The 25,752-nt window shown below is 38.1% G+C and overlaps 1 protein-coding gene across 1 annotated transcript in view; it reads left to right on the forward strand.

The window, feature by feature from the left end:
- LOC110291812 (contactin-associated protein like 5-2) overlaps positions 1-25,752 on the forward strand; it is a 718,290-nt gene that overhangs the window by 646,986 nt on the left and 45,552 nt on the right. Inside the window, exons 20-21 of the mRNA XM_029482783.2 lie at positions 7,501-7,631; positions 20,139-20,223. Of these exons, the coding sequence (XP_029338643.1) occupies positions 7,501-7,631; positions 20,139-20,223 (216 nt within the window). The remainder of the gene's footprint in view (positions 1-7,500; positions 7,632-20,138; positions 20,224-25,752) is intronic.

The raw sequence follows: 25,752 nt of genomic DNA on the forward strand, positions 1-25,752 counted from the left end.
TATGTATGTATATGTATTATGCATGTATAGGTATTTGTGTGTATGTGTACACGTGTGTACATGTGTGGAGGTCAGAATCAGAAATCTGGATGCTACTTTATGGCTTTCCACCTGCTTGTTTTCTGGGCTTCTCACAAATTGAGACTCTTTTAATGGGTAAGCTGACTGGTCAGCTAACTCTGGAGATACACAAGTTTCACTTTATCTCACACTGAGGTTTGACATGTGCACCCTGTGCCAAGCTTTTTTATCAATGGTGGGAATAAAAAATAAAAGTCCTCATGCTTGCCCACCAGGCATACTACAGACTAAGTCTTTTCTTTAGCCTCTTGTTGTTAAATTCATAATTTTTCTCTTCTGAAACACTTTGTGATTTCCTTGTTTAGACCTGGATCAGCACTCTTGTACTACTTCTGTCCATGTTGTAATGACTGCTGTGGTTCTCTACTGTCCTCTGGTGCTTTCGTTTTATGAGTTGATATCTGTAAGACTGAGTATGCAGAGGGATGTATACATTGTGTGGAACATATCAATAGAAGGCCTACAGAAGCTGGACCCTTCACAAGACAACAGAAATAAATAACATGGGAGGGTGTTCCTCATGAGAGGAAAGTAGTCCCTCTCAGCAGCATTCCACTGACCACACACTAAGCCTCAGGTAATCTCCCAGTATTCCTTCATTCCATCAGGGTGTGTGTCTAGTGAAACAGTCAAAGACACAGATGAGTGACATTACTGCCAGATAACTTAATATTTTCACTGTTGTTATAAAAAGTGTATATAGTTAAAAGAAATTGGATCATAAAGCCTAATGTTAAATTCATAAAGTTGTCACAAAGGAACTTCTTAAAGACTAATTACTGTTTTGAGTCCTATCACTATTGCCTTCAAATCACATAAATCATATACAAATAAGAGACATATTTTTCTTTTAATGGAAGTGAATTCTACTTTGGTCTCCAAAAAATGAACCACATATTTTTAGAAGCTTAATGGGATCTCTAAGCACATAAAGGATCAAATATCTCTTGTGAACCCAATGTCTCATGTACATGTGAAGACTGAGCTCAAAGCATAGGGGTTTATTCAAAGTATACTTCTTTATCACACACAGACACACACACACACACACAGAGAGAGAGGGAGAGAGAGAGAGAGAGAGAAAGAGAGAGAGAGAGAGAGAGAGAGAGAGAGAGTTAAGATACCTCACCTCAGAAAGAGTGTTACTCACAGTTGGATGGGTTCTCTCACATCAATCAAAAATAAAGACAGTCTGTTAGAGACATGCTGACAGGACAAGATGATATAGACAATTCTTCAATTAAGGCTCTCTTTCCAGATAATTCCAGATTATATCATATCAACAGTTAAATTCTAATATCCACCAAGTCAAAATTTAAAGTTAAAGAAACTCTTAAGTTCATAATTCAGCATATTTTTCTACCATTTGAGAAAGGCTCCTATATCACGAACCAGGGCATAGGGAAGTAGATAAGAACAGAATGCCACAGGAAAGTGCCAACTGGTTTGTATTCAGTTGCAATAATGAAACTTGGTTCTGCTAAACACATTTTGAGCTAAAGGTAAGTCAGATTGTGGGATATTTTGTGCTAGCATAAACAGAAGCAGTGAAATAGAAGATAATTGTTTCTCATTAAAGTTCTTAAAATTGAGCTGAATAAATAAACTGGAACCCATCTACTAGGTGTGCTAGAGGCCTTAGTGTCCAATTATTACTTCCTTTGAGGATTTTCAAGAAAGCCATAAGATTAGACTGAGGTTACTGTTTCAGAAGAAATTCTCAAATGGCTGAGTTTCCTGCTACTAATCTACCTTCCCCTCATCCAAGATAGAAATAGTGTAGAATAAACTTTGCATTTATTTAGAGGTGACTATTACTTCCACTGACTACAGCTTTGCTAATAGCCTTCCAAATACTAGATTTAAAAGCAGGAAAACAAAAAAAAATCTCATTGTACTTCTAAAGATTTATCTATATGTTAATAGTGTTTATGTGTCTATGTGTAGGCATACATATATGTCTTCAGGTGCCCTCAGAGGCCAGAAAAGGGCATCAGGTCCCTGAAGCTGGAGTTATAGGAAGTTGAGTCCTGCCTCATATGGGTGCTAAAAATTGAACTCAAGCCTTCTGTAAGTGCAGAACATGCTTACATATATTTATTTATTTGTTTATTTGTTTGTTTGTTTGTTTGATGTGTGAGTGTGAGTGTGTATGTGTGTGTGTTTGTGTTTGCACATTACATAGCAGTTCACATGTGGAGGTCAGAGGACAACCCAGCACAAACCAATTCTCTCCTCCTACCCCAAGAATACTTGTAATTGAACTCAGTACTTCTAATTTGGTAGCAAGCACCTTTATCCATTGACTCAACTCATTACTCCCACATCTTAAAAACACTTGTATAGAAGTATTCAACTTATGTGATGGTTTGTATATCTTTGGCCCAGGGAGTAACACTATTAGAAGATGTGTCCTTGTTGAAGCAGGTGTGTCACTCTGGGCATGGCTTTAAGACCCTTATCCTAGATCCCCGGAAGTCAGTCTCTCTGAGAAGTCTTCAGTTCAAGAAGTAGAACTCGCAAATCTGCCTGCACTATTTCTACCTTGTTGCTGCCATGTTCTTGCCTTGTTGATAATGATTTGAACCTCTGAACCTGTAAGCCAGCCCCAGTATTGTCCTTGTAAGTTCTCTTGGTCATCATATTTCTCCACAGCAATAGAACATTGACTAAGACACTTTGTTTTCAAAAAAGCTACATACATTATGATGTATATTCTACAAGAGGTTTTCTTCATTGTCTAGGTAACTTCTCTTACCTCTTGTCAACCCTTGGCACTTCAGTAATATCCATGCCAATCAGTCAAAGATCACATCTCACTAAGGTCATTACTCATAGTTCTCTGATTCAGCACATTTTATTTCCTTTGGATAGTGATTATCTTCTTTAAAATATCCATTTAGGATGTGTCCATTTCAACAAGGTGGTTTTATATAGCTGTTTAGTAGCAAAATCTTTATGTATTTAAATGTTACTAACCCTTCTGCTGGACAACTATTTGGGAAGTGATTTTTCCCATTCTATTGGTCAGCATTTTAAAAAGTAGCCTATGGAGTTATAAGACTATATGAGATTCCCACTCTTGTTTATAGAGACATTCAGGAATGTGCATACCCTGTGATCTTCAACATTACACAAGGACAGTATAAAGGAAAATCAATCATGAGACAGAGGAAGGATTTAACAGTGAATTGAATAAAATTAGAGGCAGAAATGTTATGAAAGTAATTAATTGATCATGAAAGAGAAGGACCATGTGAATTGCTGACAAGATTTAGGTGTAGATTGTGGATGAGTAATTGGGTTTATAAACATCTTTGACAACATTAGCATTAGTTCTGGGTGACTAGGTTTGTGATTAAAAGTAAGGAGGACAGAGGAAGTAAAGACAGGAAGCATCAGTAAGGCCTATGGATTTTCAGTGTAGACCAGAAAAGAGTATAAAAATATAGCAAATACTAAAATTTAGAAAATCAAGGATATTTCTCATAAGTTGAGAAAATACGAATGAGAACATAGATATAGGTATGATGAAAAAGACATAGATTGTAAAGGAGGGAGGAATGGTGGTTCCTGAAGTAGTGCCTTTTACTAGACATGAAGGATGAGAAGAAATGTGTAAGTTGGTATTAGATGCTAATAGTTTGTTTGTTGTGACTAACAAAGAAGTACGAAAGATGTGTCAATGTGGAAAGCAATTGCTATACAAATTTGAGAATCTGAGTTTGAAGCCCCAAAGGCAACATTAAAACCTCACATAATAGTACATGTTTATAATTTCAGCACTCCTAATGTGAGGCATATTGCATAGGAGGCTAAGACTGGAGAAAACCCACAACATATAGGCCAGCTAAACAACCATGAACCATGAGATGTAGTCTCAACAAAGGTGGAAAACAAAGCCAGGACACATGACATTGTCTCCTGACTATACATATGTGTATCCATAGTCACATACATGTGTGCACGCACACACACACACACACACACACACACACACTCACACACACACACACATAAGACTAAACAAGAAATAACAGAAATGACATCAGAAAATGCACATTCTGGAGCTGATAGGTTGACAGGTCACAATACATACTGTGTAGGAATTTTAGATATTTTTGTTTGATTCCTTCAGTGTTAAAATCCTGGGGAACTGTCTTGGTCAATAAAATGCTTGCTGTGGAAGCTGAATATTGATCCCCAGTGTTCATGAAAAAGCCAGGTCTGGTGGTCTGCAACTAAAATCCCAATACTGAGAATGTAGAGACCTGAGGACTTACAGGGTTTCATAGCTAACTTGTCTAACCAGTCACTATCAATGAGCTCCAAGTCAACCATTAGGAAACTCTGTTTCAACAACTTAGATGAAGATAAACCAAGGAAGACATTGTTCACATTTAGCTTGTATAAATGCACAAGTGGGTATGCACACTGGCATATATACATGTTATAGATACAAATTAGTCACACACACACACACACACACACACACACACACACACACACACACACACACACACACACACACACACCAGAGACATATCCTGACTTCTAGAGAGTTTACAGCTTACAGCCAATACATAACAGTTAATGTTAGGATAAATATAGGTGATATCAGAACTGTGATATTGAAGAGTCCAGGTAGTTTCCTGAGAGATGCAACATCATGCTGAATTATGAAGGATGTGAAAATAGAAGCCTACTATGAAACTTCCCACACAGAAGACCCTTCTGTAAGGGAGGAATGGCTACTTGGACTGCTTTGTTTTAAAGTAAGCCTATGATCTTTGGAAGCAGATTGATTTAATTTGTGCACCATCTAACTCTAAAATTTATTAAGTAAATACATTAAGAAGTTCTTCAATTCCTAACTCATTCTTTCTCTATGAACACAGATGGCAAAAAAACTCAACCATAAGTAGACAAGTTTCATAAGGCAAGTGATACAATTCTGTCCAGTTTGATGAGATTATTTTTTAGGATGTAAATGTGGTTCCCTTGAAGGAGCATCCTTCTACATTTTTCTGTAATATGTTTTCTATCATCATTTTCAATTAAACACTATTTATCATATTAATATATTCATTGTGTGTTTTATATGAGTGTACATTGTGACATGCCATGTGTCTGGAGGACAAAAAACAACTTTGTGTCATAGTTCCCTCCTTTTGTGTGGGAACCAGGGATGGAATCCAAATAATCAAACACATTTATCGGTTGAGACGTCTTGTCAGATCCCACTACTATTTTCAAGTAGTAATTCATACTTACATACGCACACTCATGTACACACACACACACACACACACACACACACACAAACACACCACAGATAGAAAGTGAAAAATGAAGAAAGAGGGAAGAGAGGGAGAGACAGAAACAGAAACAGAGACAGAAACATACAGAGAGTAAAAGAGAAAGGAATAGAGATATATATTTGTCTCAAAGTTATATACATGCATAAATAAGATAGATTACATTTTAGTGCTTCAAAATTGAAATGTTCCACTAAAATTTTGTGGGGTACTTGTGGAGACCATAGTGTATTCTATTACAAATGTTTAATTCAGAAACATATTTGAAAAGAGGCAATAACTACACTTTTAAAAATCACTTTTATTTTTAATTTTTGTACTGTAAACAGAAAATTTCTGCCCTTTGTCATGCAGAAAAAGTATATTCTGAATGCACAGCACTGCCAATGTGTAATAGAAAGAAATGTGAAAACTATGTGGGAGATAAAAACCGAATGATGCACTACTCTCATGTACTTCTGACCTGGCACTTGGCCTATTCCTTAGTTTGCTGTATTGATAGTAAATTCCCTGTGCCAGTCTGCTACCTCTGGGACTATAAACTTAAATTGTTTACCATTGTGTAGGTTTGAGGGAGGAGTGTGGGGAAATAAAACCCTAAAGAAGACAGAGACAGTAAATATTATCTTTCAGAGAAGGATACACAGAAAGTAAAGGAGGTTTCAAGCACTAGAACAATTCATATTAATACTGAACACACACTTGTAATTTTCCTATGATTGCTAGCAATAGGAATGAGTGAATTGAGGAAGGTCATATAAAAGAGAAAATGTAAAGGACTGGATTGGAATCATACTTTTTGGCCCAAATTTGAGTAAATGTGCTTTTCTCCTTAATGTCCCTTAGTATGACACTGTGCTATGTTTACAGCATTTTCTGCTCTTTTGTGTACTCAAGGAGAGTTTTCATTGTCTGGAAAAGAGTCCAACTCTACAATGCAGCTGCCTGCAGAGAGTGGGCAAAGCATCACATGTTATGCACCCTGGCCACTCTGCTCAACCATCTCAGGCAGCCATGTTGAAAATGGGAAATGAGTATAAATAAGCCTGATATAAAGATTCCAGTGAATGTTTATCTTTGATGCCACATTTTCATACAGATGATCCTTCAAATTAAAATGTAATATTCAGGCTACTGTACCTATTCAGATTTTGCTGTACTGCTTTGTCTTCCTGGATCCCTCAATTCTCTTCCTCATCCTCACATATTAAATGGAAAGAAAGGAAAGTACTTCATATGCCCTTTCTGACTCTCCTAAAACCCTTCAGTTTCCTTTCATTATATAAGTGGGATCTTAGGTTTCGATTCAATGGACTGGTTTTGTGACTCTGTGGATAGCAAACTGTGTCTTCCAAAATATTCTGAAAAAATTGAAATTTCCTAAGGAAACATGAAAATTTAGATTGTTCACCTTGCCTTAACTAGACCATTCTTAAACTGGAGACATTATGTTATATCTCACTGAGTAAAAACAAGATGGTGTCCTCTCTGTTCAGCTCAGAAGAAAGGAGATTATTGCAAGAAAACCATACCATGAGAGTAAATATGTCATGTTCATGTTCTCACATTACAGTTACAAAGTAAGTCTGTGGATGTGTGTCAAATTGGATCTCTTACTTCTACTATCCTCTCCCAACCCCTCTCTCATCTCTTCCTTCCTTTCTCCAGCTGTCTTCCCTTTTTCTCTCTCTCTCTCTCTCTTTTTTTTTTTCTAGTTCCTTTTCTGAGGCACTGTCACACTGTGTACCTAAACTGGCTTGAAAACCCTGACCTTCCTGTCTCAGCCTACAAAGAGTTAAAATTACAAGACTGCACCATTGCACTGTTCTTAAACTAGATTTTTAATTTAAAATGGAACATTCAGAAACAACAATGAAAACAACAACAACAACAACAACACAGAAGCAACTCACTTTAATTATTATCTATATTCAGGAGGTTGTATTTCAACTCTGATGAACAGATGGGCTTTTAAAAAGTTTATCCCAAGTTATTGAGGCCCAGAAGAAAGAAATAATGAATTTATGAACAATTTGATGACATCATTCTATGTTGTGCTTGCTATTCTTAAATCTAATCCCCCTCCTGTTTATCTTTTAAGGAAGTTTACAGATTCAATATCGACTAAGCAAGGAAGAAAGTCATGTGTTCACCATCAGCACAGAGAATCTTGCCAATAGAAGAGTACACCAGGTGAAGATGAGCCGAGATGGGCCAGAACTTTCCATTCAGGTACTTCACTTTTCACTTTTTCACACAGCCAACATGAAGGCTTCTTCATCTAACATGTCTGAGCTCCACCAAATCACATACTGCAATGATCCTCCTTATGAGTGTTGTTGTAATCACATGGGAAAGAGCTAGAAATGCAAATTGAGTCCCCCTTGAGAGCTATCTTATCAAATATTATTGGAGAGGAGGAATCACTGGACATTCTATTTTTACTCAAGTTTATTCACCTCTTAACCAGACTAAATGAAGAACAAGAATGGCTGAGTGAAAAGAGTAAAGTACAGAAAACTGTAGCTAGGACTGTAGGGGAAGTGGGCATAGGATACCGACACAGGTTTCCTCTACACATCACTATGCACTTTCTAGTAAAAACTGTGTATTAAAGACAAGAAAGAGTTACCTGGGCAGAAAAGGCAGAGATATTTGAAGGCTTTATATATACACAGGCAGAACTTTCTAAGGAAAGAGTGCAGTAGGCTTCTGTGAATTATTAGTGACTGTAAAGAGCCCACAGCAGAGCAGTGGTGATCTTAATAAAGTCCAGCAAAATCAAGACTACCCTTCTTTGATCATAAGTGAGAATGTTTGTTAGCTTACTAGTCACTATTTTGCTTACTTAAGCTTAATACATTCATCTTGTATCCTCCAAATTTATCACATTAAATGCCCTCATTCCTTGCAACCAACAGATGCAATGACATCTTTCTCAGAAGATAACTTTGCTGTCTTAATCTCTGAATTACGTATCATTTAGAAGAGGCTTCACACATTCTCACTACTCTATCTCCTCCTACCTGGACCTCAGAGCTTCTGCACACTCTCTTTCATGGCCAATGTCAATAGTCCTACCATTCTACCTGTGAGTTAGACCTCATGGTCTTCTCACAAGCACAGCTTTAACTTCCTGCTCTTTTCTAGCCCTTTGACCATCTTTCCAGTTCCACCAAATAGTTACTTGAAGCACAAAACAAGTAATTCTTGAATGTAGCAAAAAGAAGAAATCAAATCAACCAACCAACCAACCAAGATTTTTCTGGCATAAGGAAAGAAATCCATTTCTCACCAGGTATTCAAATTGCTAGACTTTTATATTGTCAAGGAAAAGTTGAAATATACTGATTTCCAAAGTGCATCTTCTATGTAACAAAATACCTAGGAACCTGATTAAAGGAATTGTGGCTACTGCTTGAGGGTACAGTCTGTTATTTCTACAGAAGCATGAGGCACTATGTCACATTCCCTGTGAGGAAGTATAGAGAGAGGAATGCTTGTTCTCAGCTCACTTTCCATTTTTTACTGATTCCAGAACCTCAGCTTTTAGAATGAGGGTACACTCATTTGAGGTGGGTATTTTCACCACAGTTAATCTTATCTAGAAACTCTCCACAACATGATTATAAGTTTGTTTCTATGGTGATTCTAAATTCCATGTATCTGACCATCAAGATTAACTACTATTCTTTCCTTCCTCTTAGTCTCACCATGTTACACAAAAATCGTTCTACTCAAGATATGAAAGAGTTTACTTTTGCCAAAACCCAGTGTTGGAGCATTGTATGAAATATTTTTGGTTAGGCATGAACAAATGTCTTCTCATTCCAAACAGCAACACAACATTAGGATACTACTAAGTTTAAGTTAGTGAACTCATGAGTTTTATTGAAATTACTAGCAGGAGTATATATGAGGTGTTACATTAGCAAGCAATGACATAAAGACATCTATATCACCAAAATGCACTTTGGCATGGGTTTTGACTCATGCTGGTAACCTGGGATGTACTATACAAATTAAAGGCAGAGCAGTAGTTAGGGAAGTTCTTGTTTTAGGCAACATATTTTGGGGAGGTAAGAGCCTAGTCCTAATGTATCTGGCCAGTTTCAAGCTCATCCTGAAGGCTTTAAATTATTTATTTATGAAGATAAATGAAATTCCCTGTAGGATGTAATATTTAACTTCCCCATGTGTAACCAACCATGATTACTTAGCAGACCAAGGTTACCTGATATGACCAGTGAAGGAATAAAACCAGGGTATGTTTGAATGGGCTGCAAGAAAAGTGAGGCTGAGAGTAGAGTAGTATTAGAACTTTTACACCATTATAAGAAACAGAATACTGTGGTGATTGCTACCATCAATACAGTCGCAGTTGCTGGGATACAATGATGTTTGCAAGTTCTTCAATATACACTAAATTAATTCTAAGGCCAACTGTCCTGTAATACTTCCAAGCGAATATACAAAGAAATATAGCTGTCTGAACACATCACTGCCTGAGGGAGAATCTCAGTTTCTAGAGAATTTAAAGTCCCACGGTGGCCCAAAATTCATAGACTGAGACTGGAAAAACATGTAATATGTGGCTACCATGGCAGATAGGGGAGGCCCACTCTATGGTCCCCTGCATCCAAGCTTTTCTCCAATAGAGAAAAGGGCTATGCATGGGCAAAGCAGCCTAGATTGCTCTCTGTCTTTGGGACTTAACTTACATTTTGTTTGACTATTATCACTCTTCTCTGAGTTTTTTTTTTTTCTTACCCCATTAGATTATTGGATCATTGCTGTGTTTTGTGATACTTAACTCCCACCCAGTGGTGAACACAGTATTCAATTTGACCTCTGCTTTTGATTATATAGTCATGTGATAGCTTATGTTATTCAGTCTCATAGTTTTAAATGTCCTGCATTTGCCCATATATCAATGCCTTTCTATATCCAGACCTCTTCTAATGTCCTGAAATCTGTCCGCTTGACTTTTTCCACAGACTGTTCATTATCATTTTGTTATCTTATTGTTTATTTTAGGAAATTATGCTATATAGCATATAAAGTAATTTACATACTTCCTTTTCATCATGTAACCCTCCCCTAGAGTGTAAGTTTGATGAAACAGGTACTTGGTTTACATTTGCTATTTCAGAGATAGCTCTTTACCAAACAGTTCCTAGAGGGATATCTGTGAATATTATACCCGAAGCAGCTGGTTTCCACATGGTTGCATGAAAAATGTTCTAAAGGTTTATGGGCATTGTGGAGAAGAGGAGATCTTCTATTTTCATTTCTGCTGCTGTATTAAATATACTGAAAAATATCAACTTAGGTCAGAATGTGTTTATTTTAGCTCATAATTTCAGGTTACATTCTAATGTAAGAGTAAAATCAAGAGGGGGTGTGACATAAAATAGCTAGTAATATCATCATTCATAAGCAAAGATAAATGAATGTATTTAAAGTCACTTGTTTGCTTATACACAGTATAATTTCTCTAGAATTTGGTACTGCTCACTGTAGGCTGAGTCTTTCCACATCAATTAATTTAATCTAATTCCTTACAGACTTGCCCAGTGACTGATGCCATGCAGACAATGTTTCATTGAGTCTCTCTTCCATGTGATTCTAGACTGTGCAAAGTTCATTCTTAAATCAAGACTAATATAAATAAAACTTAAGAGCTTAATATTGGGAATATCATGATAAAAGCTTCACTTTTTGATGTCCATGTGATCATGGGATAGAAAGATGTATTTAGAAGTTCATGAACTAAGGCAAAAATCAGTCAGAAAGATTCTCTCCCTTGAAACATAACACATAGAGAGGAATGGAGAGCAGAGAACCTTTAATGTGGCCTATAAGAGAACATAAGAGTGACTACTAGTTATTCTGATTATATGGAAGATCAGATATAATTATTGGATGTATAAAACAAATGATTCACCCCTTCTGCCTGGTGATTGCTGCTGGGGTAGACCCCTTGTTGTTCCACTTCCATGAAGACTCCATATCCTGATCCATTCTAGAGGACCTGTTGCACTCAGCAGTTGGTAAGAACCACCCTCCCACCCCAGTAGTACCAGAGCTGCTGCTGATGGAAGCCTGGTGTACTCAGGTACCATCACCAACAAAAACCCATGTCCTCCAGAATACCACTCCCCTTCAGTCCCTTGTAACCCTTTCTCCTGGTCCTTTCTGCTGGGCAGACTCCTTGTTGGTCTGCTCCCATGAAGACACCATATCCTGATCCATGCTAGAGAACCTGCTGCACTCAGAGCAGTTAGACCCACTGTACTCAGAGAAGTTGAGCAGCTGATGATCCTCTGCACTCAGAGCAGTTGAGGATTGGCTGTACTCAGGGTAGTTGGACAACAGCATAACTGTTCCACTGGAGACCCAACAGTCTAAAGGACTCCCAGGAGAGCTACAGCAGCCAGGGCAACAGATCAGCAGCTTCTCTGCCACTGCGAAGTGCCCTCAGTTGGAAGGCCCCACAAGTGGTCTGATACAGTCAGGGCCACATGAATATGGGAAGAACTGAAGCAACCCAGAGACAAAAGAGGCACACTCCTTATAGTCACCCAAAACAGCAAACAGCAGGGATATCCAGATGGAGAAAGGCAAGCAAAAGACTATAAGCAACAGAAGCCAAAATATGTGGACATCATCAGAACCCAGTTCTCCCACCACAGCAAGCCCTGAATACACCAACACACCTGAAAATCAGGAATCTGTTCTAAAATCCTACTCATGAAGAAAATAGAGTCCTTTAAGGAAGATATCAATAGCTCACTGAAAGAAATACAGGAAAACATAGCTTAACAGGTGAAGGAGTTGAATAAAGAGATCCAAGACTTAAAAGTGGAAGTAGAAACAATAAAGAATATACAAATGGAGGCAAATGTAAAAATTAAAAACATAGGGAAGAGGTGAGGAATTACAGACGTAAGTATCACCAACAGAATACAAGAGACAGAAGAGAGAATCTCAGGTGCAGAAGACACAGTAGAAGAGATTGACCCAACTGTCAAGGAAAACTCAATTCATAAAAATCTCCTAACACAAAGCATTGTTGAAATTCAGGACACAATGAAAAGAAAAGGCCAAATTAGAATTAAGAATACTCAGAATAGAGGAAAACAAAGATTCTCAGCTCAAAGGACCTGAAAATATCTTCAACAAAATCATAAACAAACAAAAAACTTCCCCAACCTAAAGAAAGAGATGGTTATAAAGGTACAAGAAGCCTATAGTACACTGAAAAAAATGGGACCAGAAAAGAAAATTTTTTTGTCATATAATTATCAAAACCCTAAATGCCCAGAGCAAAGACAGAATATTAAAAGTTGCAAGTGAAGAAGGCCAAATACAAATCTTATAAAAAAAGATGGACCTATCAGAATTTCAATAGACTTCTCAACAGAGACTATGAAAGCCAGGACAGCCTGGTCAGAGGTCATGCAGACTCTAAAAGAACACAAATGCCAGCCCAGGCTACTATATCCAGCAAAACTCTCGATCAACATAGATGGAGAAACCAAAATATTCTAGGACAATACCGTATTTAAACAGTATCTATCTACCAACTTAGCCCTACAGATGATCCTGGAAGGAAATCTCCAACACAAGGAAGATACCTGCACCAAAGAAAGGACAAGATATTAAGCATATCACAACAAAGTCAAAGCACATAAAGCCACTTATAAAAACAAACATATCAGGAACAGCCATCTCTCTCTAATATCTCTCAATATTAATGGACTCAATTCACCTATAAAAAGACATAAGCTACCAGGCTAAATATGCAAATAAGTTCCAGCATTTTTCTGCCTAAAAGAAACACATTTAAATAACAAAGACAGACACTATCTCAGAGTAAAAGTATAGAAAAGGTCTTCCAAACAAATGGTCCCAGAGAACAAGCAGTAGTTGCCACCCTAATATCCAATAAAATGGACTTTAAACCAAAAGGTATCAAGCATGAGGAAGAAGGATACTTCATATATCCTTCATAGCACTAAGTGCCCTGGTAAAGAAACTGGAGAGATCTTACAATAACAGCTTAACAGCACACCTGAGAGTTCTAGAACAAAAGGAAGCAAACTCAACCAAGAGGAGTACAAGGCAGAAAATAGTCAAACTCAGGACCAAAATCAACCAAATAGAAACAAAGAAAACAAAACAAAGAATCAGCAAAACCAAAAGCAGTTTCTTTGAAAGAGTCAAACTAATTAAGGGCAGAGACAGAATCAAAATTAATGAAATCAGAAAGGAAAAGGGAAACATAAAAGAAATGGAGGAAATTAAAAAAAAATCATCAGATCCTACTATAAAAGTCTATACTGAACAAAACTGGAAAATCTAGATGTATTGGATAGTTTTCAAGATAGATGCCACATTCCAAAGTTAAATCAATAGAAGGTAAACAATCTAAACAAGCCGATATCACACAAGGAAATAGAACAAGTCATTAAAGATCTCGCAATGAAAAAAACCCAGGACCAAATATATTTAGTGCAGAATTCTACCAGACCTTCAAAAGAGACCTGATGCCAATTTTCCTTAAACTATCCCATAAAATAGAGACAGAAGCAACACTACCCAATTCATTCTATGAAGGCAAAATTACACTGACACCTAAACCACACAAGGACCGGAACAAAAAAGAGAATTTCAGACCAATGTTGCTTATGAATATTGATGCAAATATACTCAATGAAATTCTTGCAAATCAAATCCAAGAACACATCAAAACTATCATTCACCACGATCAAGTAGGCTTAATCATCCCAGGGATGTAAGGTTGGTTTAATATATGCAAATCCATTAACATAATCCACTATTAATTAGACTCAAAGAAAAAATCACCTGATCATCTCCTTAGATTCAAAAAAAGCATTTGACAAAACATAAAACCTCTTCATGCTAAAAGTATTGCAGCGATCAGGAATTCAAGGCCCATATCTAAACATAATAAAAGCAATTTACTGCAAACCAACAGCCAATCATAAATTAAATGGAGAGATACTTGAAGCAATCTTACTGAAATCAGGGACAAGACAAGGATGCCAACTCTCCCCATATCTATTTACTATAGTACTCGAACTGTAAGTTAGAACAATAATACAAGAAAAAGATATCAAGAGGATACAAATTGGTAAAGAAGAAATAAATATCCCTGTTTGCAGATGATATGATAGTATATATAAGCAACCCAAAAAATTCTACCAGAGAACTTCTCTAGCTGATAAACAACGTCAGCAAAGTAGCTGGGTATAAAATTAACTCAAATAAATAGGTAGTGTTCCTTTATACAAAGGATAAATAGGCTGAGAAAGAAATTAGAGAAACAACTCCCTTCACAATAGCCACAAATATTATAAAATATCTTGGGGTAGCTCTAACCAAACAAGTGAAAGACCTGTTTGACAATAACTTCAAGTCTCTCAAGAAAGATATTGAAGATCACAGAAAATTGAAACATCTCCCATGCTCAGGGACTGGCAGAATTAACATAGCAAAATTGGCCATCCGAACAAAGGCAATCCATAGATTCAATGCAATCCCCATCGAAATCCCAAAGACATGGAAAGAACAGTGCTCAAATTCATTTGGAAAGGCAACAGCCCAGAATAATGAAAATAATTCTTAACAGTAAAAGAAAAGCCAGGGGAATCACAGTCACTGGCCTTAAGCTTTACTACAGAGCAATAGTGATAACAAACTGCATGGTATAGGTATAGAGACAGACATGTTGATCAATGGAATAGAAGACCCAGAAATGAAACCACACACTTACTGTCACTTGATCTTTGACAAAGATGACCCAGAAATGAAACCACACACTTACTGTCACTTGTTCTTTGACAAAGATGTCAAAAATATGCAATGGAAAAAAAAAGCATCCTCAATAAATGGTGCTGGTCTAACTAGCTGTCTGTATGTAGAAGAATGAAAATAGACCCATATTTATCACCTTGTACAAAGCACAATTCCAAGTGGATCAAAGACCTCAACATAAAACCAGACACACTCAATATCATAGTGGGAAAGAGCCTTGAACTCGTTTGCACAGGGGGAAATTTCCTAAACAGAACTCCAGTGACTCATGCTCTAAGATTAAGAATTGATAAATGAGACCTCATGAAACTTGAAACTTTTGTAAGGCAAAGGACATAGCCAATAAGACAAATTGGCAACCTATAGATTAGGAAAAAATCTTCACTAACCCCACATCCAATATACAAAGAACTCAAGACGTTAATCACAAAAAGAACAAAACAACCCAATCAAAAATTGTGGTATAGAAGTAAATTGAGAATTCACAACTGAAGAATCTGGGATGGGTGAGAACCACCTAAAGTAATGTTCAAATTCTTTAGTGATCAGAGAAATGCAAATCAAAGTGACCTTGAGATTCCACCTTATATCACTCAGAATGGCTAAGATCAAAACCTCAGGTGACAACATATGTTGAAGAGGATGTGGAGAAAGAGTAACCCTCCTCCATTGCTGGTAGGATTGCAAACTGGTACAACCACTCTGGAAATCAATCTGGAGATTCATCAGAAAATTGGAAATAGATCTACTGGAATATACCCAGCTATACCAATCTTTGGAATATACCCAAAAGATGTCCCATCATGCAATAGGGGCATATGTTCCAATATGATCATAGTGGCCTAATTTGTGATAGCCAGAAGCAGGAAACAACCTAGATGTTCCAGGACAGAAGAATGGATACAGAAAATGTGGTTCATTTACACAATGGAATACTACTCAGCTATTAAGAAAAAGGACATCCTGAGTTCTGCAGGCAAATGAATGAACTAGAAAATATCATCCTGAGTGAGGTGCCCAAAAGGATGTGTCTGGTATGTAGTCACTACTAAGTGGATATTAGGAAAAAAAAAATACAGAAAACCCAAGATACAGACAGTCCACAGAACTCAAGATAGTCAACAAGCTGAAGTGCCCAAGTGAGGATGTCTCAGTTCTATTGGGAAAGAGAAAGCAATCATAAGGGGAGAGGGACAGAGGAAACTAGGAGGGAAACTGGATGGTGGGGAGCAGTTGTGGGGAGAGGAGAACCTTATATGGTATTGGTTGAGGGAAAAGGACGAAAGCCCTGAGGGCCAGCAGAAAGAATGGTAACAGGCTACCTTAGGAAATAGGAGGTTGGGGGAATACTCCAGAATGCACCAGAAACCTGGGAGGTGAAAGATTCTCAGGATTCAAACAGAGGGACCTTAGATAAAATGCCTGTCAGTAGGGAGAAGCACCTACTCCAGCAGGAAGACAGGGCATCAAGTGATGGATGGGATTGCTATCCCACAATCACACGACCCAGAATTGTTCCTGAAAGAATTCCAGGGATGGAAATGGAGAGGAGCCTGAGGAAAAGAAGGTCCAGTGACAGGCCTAAAGTGGGATCCAGCTCAAGGAGAGGCCCCAATGCCTGACACTATTACTGAGGTTATGGAGCACTCACAAAAAGGAACCTATCATGAGTGCCCACTGAAAGACCCAACAAGCAGCTGAAAGAGCCAGATGCATATGTGCACCCAACCAATGGACAGAAGCAGCTGACTCCTGCTTTAGAGAATTAGTGAAGACTGAAAGAAGCTGAGAAGGACAATCCTTTAGGGGATCAGTATTCTCAATTAATCAGGACCTCAGAGATCTCTCAAACTCTGGACCACCAAACAGACAGCACACACCAGCTGATATGAGGTCCCTAACACGCATACAATAGAGGACTCCCGGGTCTGTGTTCATTAAGAGATGATGCACCTAACCTCAAGAGACTGGAGGCCCCAGGGAGTTTAGAGGTCAGTTGGGGTCCGGGATGGGGACATCCATGTGGAGACAGGGAGATGGGAAGGAGGTATGGGATGTGGAACAGTTGGAGGGTGGATGGGGGCAGGAAGGGAATAAAATATGGAGTGTGAAAAATAATTAAAAAATAAAAATAAAAAAATAAATAAATGATTCTTGTAATGTCAGAAGCTACCTCTTACTATTATTACATTTTTTTCTAAGATGAGTAGGGTAAACACATTTGAATATGGGTGAGGTTGGGTGGTGAGTATAGCTGCTTAATTGATGAGTGATAGAAATTGTAAGAATAGCTTCCTGTTTGTGTAACGTGTGTGGGTACCATGTGGACTCGAGAGGACAACCACATGTCTAAGAGCTGTCCTTTGATACAAAGATTCTTGTAGGTCTATAAATTATGAAGAGGATGCTAATTTGGCTCTTTAGTGAGCTCAAGAGATCTGTGTGTTTCTTCCTTCCAAGTGCTGGGATTACCAACAAATACTGTCACACTTGGCATTTTATCTGTATTCTGGTACCAAATTAAGGTCCTTTCACTCCTGAGGCAAACACTTCACTGACTGAACTCATCCTCCAGCACCTTGTTTTTTTATAATTTTACTGAAACCTGATGGAAAAATTGGGCATGTTCATTTGAGCATTTAACAAATAACATTTTAATACTTTTATATTTTCTGACCTAATCACAATTAAGACACATAGAACACACACACAGAGAATAGTAAAAGGTGTATGCTTCCTTTTTCTGTCTATGTAATATTCACTAATCAATTTATAGTTTATAATAAGCAGGCACTTCCTATTTGTAATGTTCTGAAGAAAGAAAAAAAAAAACCTAGAATACAGATCTTATGCTATATCAAGTTTGCTGGCCAAGTAAGAAAGTATGCTTGTCTTTCTGACCATTTTACCCCATTATAAGCCAATATATATCACTTTCTCTTTCATCCCGAAAATGTTACTTAATGCAAGCAAGCATACAAATGCAACAAAAGCATAAATCAGGTTCCAAATATATTCCTAGCCTGGGTCAGCCTGTGTGTAGCATTTCAGGAATGCTACACAACTGTCAGAAAGAAAAGGCAGGTGGTTATTACTGCACTCAGCCACCAAGTAAGATCTCTAGTACACCTGCATTTCCCCATCTGTCTGTCTGTTAACATTGTCTTTTGAAGGACAGGTAGACAAACCTGGCTACTTGAAGTCATAGACAGGGATCTTGAGCTCAGAAACAGCATGACCATGCACAGCTAATTAGATATTAATGTGTGCCTTGGCTAAGTTATTCTCCATTGTGACTTCTCTTTCTCTGTCACTAGGTTGATCTATTTCATAACATTGTAAGGAAAAAGAAACTCTAAAGTATGCCCTTGTGTCCAGTTCCATATATTATTTACTAAATAAGAAATAATTTAGTCTAATTTAAAAAAAAACTGTGAAATAGCATTAAACCACAAACTATAGGTAATAGACTGTACTGAGATTATAGAATAAACTACAAGGTCAGGAGTTTCCTGCAGAGTGCGAGCATGTGTGTGTGTGTGTGTGTGTGTGTGTGTGTGTGTGTGTGTCTGTGTCTGTGTCTGTGTCTGTATCTGTGTATTCATGTATGTGCAGAGAAAGAGAGTTATGGATGGAGGACCTAGGTGGAAAGGTTAGGTATTAGTCCTGACCCATTATTTTACCCAAGTAGAGCAAATTCACTCACCCCATCATATGATAGTTTCTCTTCCTTTCTAGCCTCTGTACTATTAAATGACAAGGATGGTATCATTTGGATATTCAAAGTGGAGATTGGAGTTCAGGAGCCAGGTCAGAGGCCAGGGCTCAGTTGATGAAGCACTCGCCTTCCCTGAATGAGGATCTGAGGTCAGATCATAGAAGCTTTATAACAATCTAGGAGGGATGGCAGGCATACACTTGTAATCCTGGTGGTTGTGAGAGAAGAGGTGGAGACAAGCAGTTTTGGGGAGCCTCCTGGCCAGGTAGCCTATTTAGTAAAGTTCTCAGCCAAAGAGATATACCATCTTAGACAAAAGGCAAAAGGATCCTGAGCAGTGACACATGGGATTGTCTTCTAACTTTTAAATAATATACACATATGCACACTGTTTCTCAAGTAATAGAGATTGGAAGAATAAACTGTATCTGACTAAATTGAGAAAAAATCAAGATAGGTTGGTGGTGCAGCCCAGGAAGATGAAAGAGGAGGGGAGCAAATCAGCAATACCTGAAGCCAGGGATGATTATTAAAGGAGCACCCTAGAAATCAAGGCATGAAAGAATCCATCCCTGACTTCTGTTTATTCTTCTAGTGCAGGTTGATCAGCCATCTCTGTCAGTCCTATCAATATTTTCATCCTTTCCTAAAGTATTTTTCCAACTATGTTAGAAAGTCCTACAGTCCATACCTGAGAGTAGGTCAGGGATATGGAGGGAAAAAATTATGGTGGCTACTTAAGAACAAGAGGGGAGGAAAGGGAAGTATGTTCAAGGACAGCCAGGTCCCATTTAATGTGGCAGAACAGGTAACAGATGGGCTTCTCTGCTTACTTGTTTTCAAAGAAGAATCTGGTGAAAATTCTCAGCAGGGAGACTGATATATAACAATTGCCCTATAGGGTTTCTACAGAAATGAAACCCCCATGAAAGTCTTCTATTTACATGGAGTAAAGAAAAGGGACTTAATGTGCATTGTGGGAAAAGTGGTGGGACATTTCAAAACTCACTTTTGGATACTAAAGCACACAGGATTGAAAACCTTTAATAAATATAATGAGCAAGAACTCAAAAAGAGAGAGAGAGAGAAAATTCTGTAAACTCTAAGTGGTTTACAGATGGGATTGCTTTATGTCTTCTGAAAACCTGGACTGATGGCTTTGTTTCATTTTCCTACAGATGGACCAGCAACTCTTCAGCTATAACTTCTCCCCAGAAGTGGAGTTCCAGACAGTGAGGTCACTTGTCCTAGGCAAAGTCACAGGTTTGCTTTTCTATTCTATATATTTCATAGATGTTGTTAAACTTGAGGAATTTGTCACCTCTGTTGGTTTGTTCAAATGAAGACATTGCTCCTATGTGCAGTCTTGATGCAGGCTTTGAATCAGGAAATACTAAAACACACATCTGCTAATGAAGCAGAATGCCATTCATGTCTGCTTCATTAATTGGTTAATTTTTACTTTCTGTTCTCTATATCTTAGATGTTTCTGCTTTGTATATAATGTGTTTTTCCCTTTTTTGAGGGAAATGTTTTTGATATGTTATTTTTCTGTCTTAAAGTCCCTGAAGGAAGGTATTGATCTCATCTTGATTCTCAGAAGACCATTTTGCTAGACAGTTAAAGATATGTCAGATGGGGGAGAGAGAAGGGGCAGAGTGTGAATGTCAGGGAGGGAGGGCAGGAGAGGAGAGGAGAGGAGAGGAGAGAGAGAGAGAGAGAGAGAGAGAGAGAGAGAGAGAGAGAGAGAGAGAGAAAGAGAGAGAGAGAGAGAGAGAGAGAGAGAGAGAGAGAGAGAGAGAGACTCAGTGGGGAAATAAGGAGGGCAAGAGGGAGTAGGAAAATGAGTGAAAAAAATGAGTGAAGGGGGAGAGGTAGAGGGAAATGAAGTAGAAAGAGGAGGAGAGAAAGGGGGAAGAGGGAGATAGAAAGAAAGCATAAATGCATTCTGAGTGGCTTTAGAGACAGGCATACTGCCTCATGACTGCTACCAATGAACACTTCTCCCAGCTCTGCATCCATGATATTTTGGAAGGAGCTTGAAACTGTTTATATGAGGAGAGATCACTCTGAAGATATGAGAGCTGTGCACCCCGATATGGCCATCCTTCTTATGACAAGATTTGAAGTGCAGAAATGCCAATGACCATACCCCTTCTCTCTTGTCTCCTTGGTTTGAAATCTCATTACTTGTCTCTAATTTTGAAATTACTCCATGCCCAGTGATACATATTTTGATTGTATGTTTGTAGGCATAAGAAACTAGGTGTGTGCTGATGTTTGTAATTTTATGTGTCTGGTTATAGAGTTATTTCTAAATTTTTCTGCTTGATATTTTTATACTTCCCAAGTATATTAATTAGTTCACATGTATCTTTGTATCTAGTCACATTCAGTATCCATCTTTATTCATTAATTCTTACATTCTCAACATACCAACTATTGATTATTTCACATTCTAAATATTCAATTCTGAGATCTGAATTCAACCAATTTTGCACTGTCTAATTATAACCTCACATATTTTATGCTCTTCAAAAACTTTACTGTGAAAATAGTATGGATTCTAAGAATATTAAGCACTTAATATTTTACTAGTGATTGTGTGTCTGTGTGTGTGTGTGTGTGAGAGAGAGAGAGAGAGAGACAGACAGACAGACAGACAGAGAGACACAGAGAGAGAATGGGTGCATGCCATTGAGCACTTGGATCACGCATTTGGTGGTTGTTTATGGGATGGATCCACGGGTGGGACAGGCTCTGGATGGTCCTTCCTTCAGTCTCAGCTCCAAACTTTGTCTCTGTAACTCCTTCCATGAATATTTTATTCTCTTTTCTAAGAAATATTTTCTTTTATTTATCTTACATAGTTTCATTAATTGCTTATCTTACATGATTTCATAGATTGCACATAATCAACCCCCCATTGCTCTCTTCCACCCTACTTTTTAGTTAACAATTTCTTCTTCTCAAAACTGCGCTGAATCTATTTCTTTTTCCTATGCTGTGATTTATTTACACTCATCTGCTTTATCTCTACTCAGGGTCTCACCAATTGTGAGGATGACATATCTCATACTCCCATTTGCATGAGGCAAATTTTTCTTCCTCTCTGGTTTCCCTTAAATGCTATCTTCCTCGTGCAAGGTCTCCAGACTTGATATTCTCCTCACCCCTCCCCATCCCAGTCTTTAATTCTGTCCCCTGACTTACTCCTAAGTCTTAAAGGACCTCCCCTGATGACCATTAGAATGTAGAAGTGGGTGGGGCACGTGGTTCAGTGAGTAAGCTCCCTACCTAAGAAGGCTAATGAGCTGTCTTTACTCTCCAGAACCTACAGGAGGAAAGAGAATTGACATGTCCAAATTTTCCCTGATTTCTGTACATTTGCTATTGCACATGTGTCTTCTCTTTCTTAAGTAAATATATGTAATTTGAAAATAAAAACAATGGACCTCTCTTTCCATTGATGGCCGACTAGGCCATCTTTCGATACATATGCAGCTAGAGACAAGAGCTCCGGGGTACTGGTTAGTTCATCATGTTGTTCCAACTATAGGGTTGCAGATCCCTTTAGCTCCTTGGGTACTTTCTCTAGCTTCTCCATTGGGAGCTCTGTGATACATCCAATAGCTGACTGTGAGCTAGTCAGCCATCAATGGAAAGAGAGGCCCATTGGACTTACAAACTTTATATGCCCCAATATAGGGGAATGCCAGGGCCAAAAGAATGGGAATGGGTGGGTAGGGAAGTGGGGGGCGCTATGGGGGACTTTTGGGATAGCATTGGAAATGTAATTGAGGAAAATATGTAATAAAAATATTAAAAATTAAAAAAAAAGAAAAGAAAAACAAAATGAAAGGAAGCCATGGCACTGGGGCTAAGCTTCATAGTAGCACAGAAATGGAGAAAAAAAAGATGGTTTTGGACAGAAATGAATGTGTTAGTAGCATGTCACAGAGAGGGATAGGTTCAGCAGAAATATTGCTTGGCCCTGATAACAAATTCCATACTACTACACAATCTTAGAAAAGATAGCTTTGAGGGACAGTTTCTCCTGTAAAATAAAGATCTTCAAGAAGTTTTCATAGTAGATTCTAGGGGAAATATGTGTAAAAATTTGTCTCAGTTTATTTCAACAATGTTTCATTTCAAAGCCCAAACCAAATTTGTTCATTTTCTTTCTGAGAGAGGAAGGAGAAATATACTGTCCTAAAGTCTAGTGATTTTGCACATACTCTGTATCAGCCCTGGTTCTTTAGGCAACATGATAAATGGAAGAGATTATTTTCTGAGGGATCCTTAGTTGGAGATATTAACTTATAAAGAGAGCCAATGCTACTGTCCACATTAAAACTGAGATGGGGCTGGCAAGATTAAAATCAGAAAAGACAATGTATGAAGTAAAAAGTAAGATGCTCTTTTCAGGGAACTATGAACTGTGAAAAGGAATAATTAACCTTGATTAAGAGACAAGACAGGAAAAACAGGTTGCAGCTTCTGGAGGAACTGAGAATTATGGGTTATCTTAGCCTAACTGAAAAAAAAATGTATTTGAGAAACTTTTAAACTTCTGTGATATTCTTTTTTTAAATCTAGCATGTGTATGTGTTTCTCCCATCCTTCTTCTCCCTCTTCCTCTCCCTCCCTCCCTCCCTCCTTCCTCCCTCCCTCCCTCCCTCTTTCTGTCTTTGCCTGACTCAGTCTCTCTCTCTCTCACCCTCTCCCTCCCTCCCTCCTCTCCCTCTCTCTCCTTCTTCCTCTTCCCCCTCTCTCTCTCCCTCTATCCCTCTCCCCCCTCTCTCTCTGTGCATGTATGTGTCTGTGTGTCTGTGTGTCTATGTGTCTGTGTGTCTGTGTGTCTATGTGTCTGTGTGTCTGTGTGTCTGTGACTGGTGTTCTAGTGTACTTGTAGAGACTGGAAATCTTCCTTCACCTTGCTCACTGAGGCAAAGCTTCTCTGTCAAATTGATAGCTCAACAATATTGTTAGTTTTGCTGGCCAGTGTTCTCTGGGAATCTTATCTCCACATTCTGAACATGGAATGAAAGAAGATGTCCCCATGTGCCCATCCAACACTTCATTGTGTTCTGGAGACCCATAAATCCAGTCCTTACATTTGCAAATCAAGTCTGAGTCACATACATCTTGATATATCACAGCCAATTCTTCAGTCCCGCTTGACCACTCCATAGATTTTGGATTTAAAACAGGCAATGGCACTGATAGATTCTATGAATGTCTCTCAAATTTTCCTTTGAATTTTACAAGCCAGACTTCTCTCATCTGCCCTTCTCCTAACACTCTTTCTTCTAAGATTCAACAGAACAGCTCATCAAGCTTTTGAAAAACTCAAAATCTCTTCTCATTCAAAATTTCACAGACTTTCTTCCCAATATCCTTCCCAAAAATCATGTTCAGGTCTGTCACAGAGATACCCCACAATCCTGATCAGGATCTCTTAGACATTGTTACTGTTGTCATCATGAAATACTATATCCAAAAGCATTTTGAGGGGTGGGCCATTTCACACACATTTTATCATCACAACAGTTCATCATTGAAAACTGTATTGACAGGAAATCAGTGTAGAAATCTGGAGGCAGGAACTGATGTGGATGCCATGGAAGAATACTGGTTATAGTTTTATTTCTCATGGCAGTTCTTGCCTGCTTTCTTTTTTATAGAACACAGGACCAATACCCAAGGAATCAAGTTGAATCACCAATAATGAGGTGGTTTCTGCAACATCAATAACTAAGTAAGAAAATGCCCTATAAGCTTGCCTAAAGCCTGATCTTATGATGGCATTTTCTGAATTGAGACTTCTTTCTCTTAGATGATTTTAACTTGTGTCAAGTTGATATAAAAACTAGCCATCACAACATGTTAGTCTAATACAATACTTAGCCTAAATACAATATTTAGTTTTGCTACATGCAGCAGACATGCACTTTATAGCATAGGTGTCAATGGTACATTGATTACAAACACAGTTTTCCTGTGATGGGAGTAAGAGTTACTACCATGTTCCGAATAGGGGCAGCTTTTCCATGACTGGATTAGGCTTGCATACTTGTACTTTTCCTTGGTAGTAAAGGATGTTTTCTGTGGCTGACAGGAATTATCATTAGCATGACTACTATTGATACATATTTCTAGTCAGTTATCTTCAAACAAAAATTACAGATCATGACTATGAGCCACAAAATGGTAGAACTTAAAAACCAAGCACAAATAAAAACATTGCCATAATAGTACATTTTAGATATTTATTTATTTGTTTGTTTGTTTGTTTGTTTGTTTATTTTGTAATTCAGGGCAGAGGTGTCGGTATGTCCATATGAGTGTGTAGATATCATTCTTGAAACAGGAGCGGTATGTCACCTTACAAAGAAGCAAGTAAATGGTATATCTCACTGGTCCACATATTCTTTTCTGGCTGAGAGCTCCTTCATAAATGGCTTCCTCTTCAGAACCAGTGGGGTAAATCACCCATGTAGAGTAGGGCTTTAATTAAGGAGCAATTTTGATATAAGGAAAAGTAGAGGAAGATGGAAAAGGAGAGGGAGAGAGAGGAACTCATGTATTATAGTCAACCCTTGGGTTTCTATCATCACTCCCTGCTAGCTAATGTAACATAAAAATGGCCTGTTCTGTGAACGTAGGTGTTCATGTACATGGTTTTCTTGACTTGTGCTAAAACCTCAGCATAAGTATCACAGCAGTTTGGTGATTGTGATCCTGTTGATATGAGAAGGCTCTACATCTTCTCTGTCTCAATAGAGTGTG

Source organism: Mus caroli, unplaced genomic scaffold, assembly GCF_978045245.1.
Source record: "Mus caroli unplaced genomic scaffold, Mus_caroli_1 scaffold_1, whole genome shotgun sequence".
Classification (NCBI taxonomy): Eukaryota; Metazoa; Chordata; class Mammalia; order Rodentia; family Muridae; genus Mus; species Mus caroli.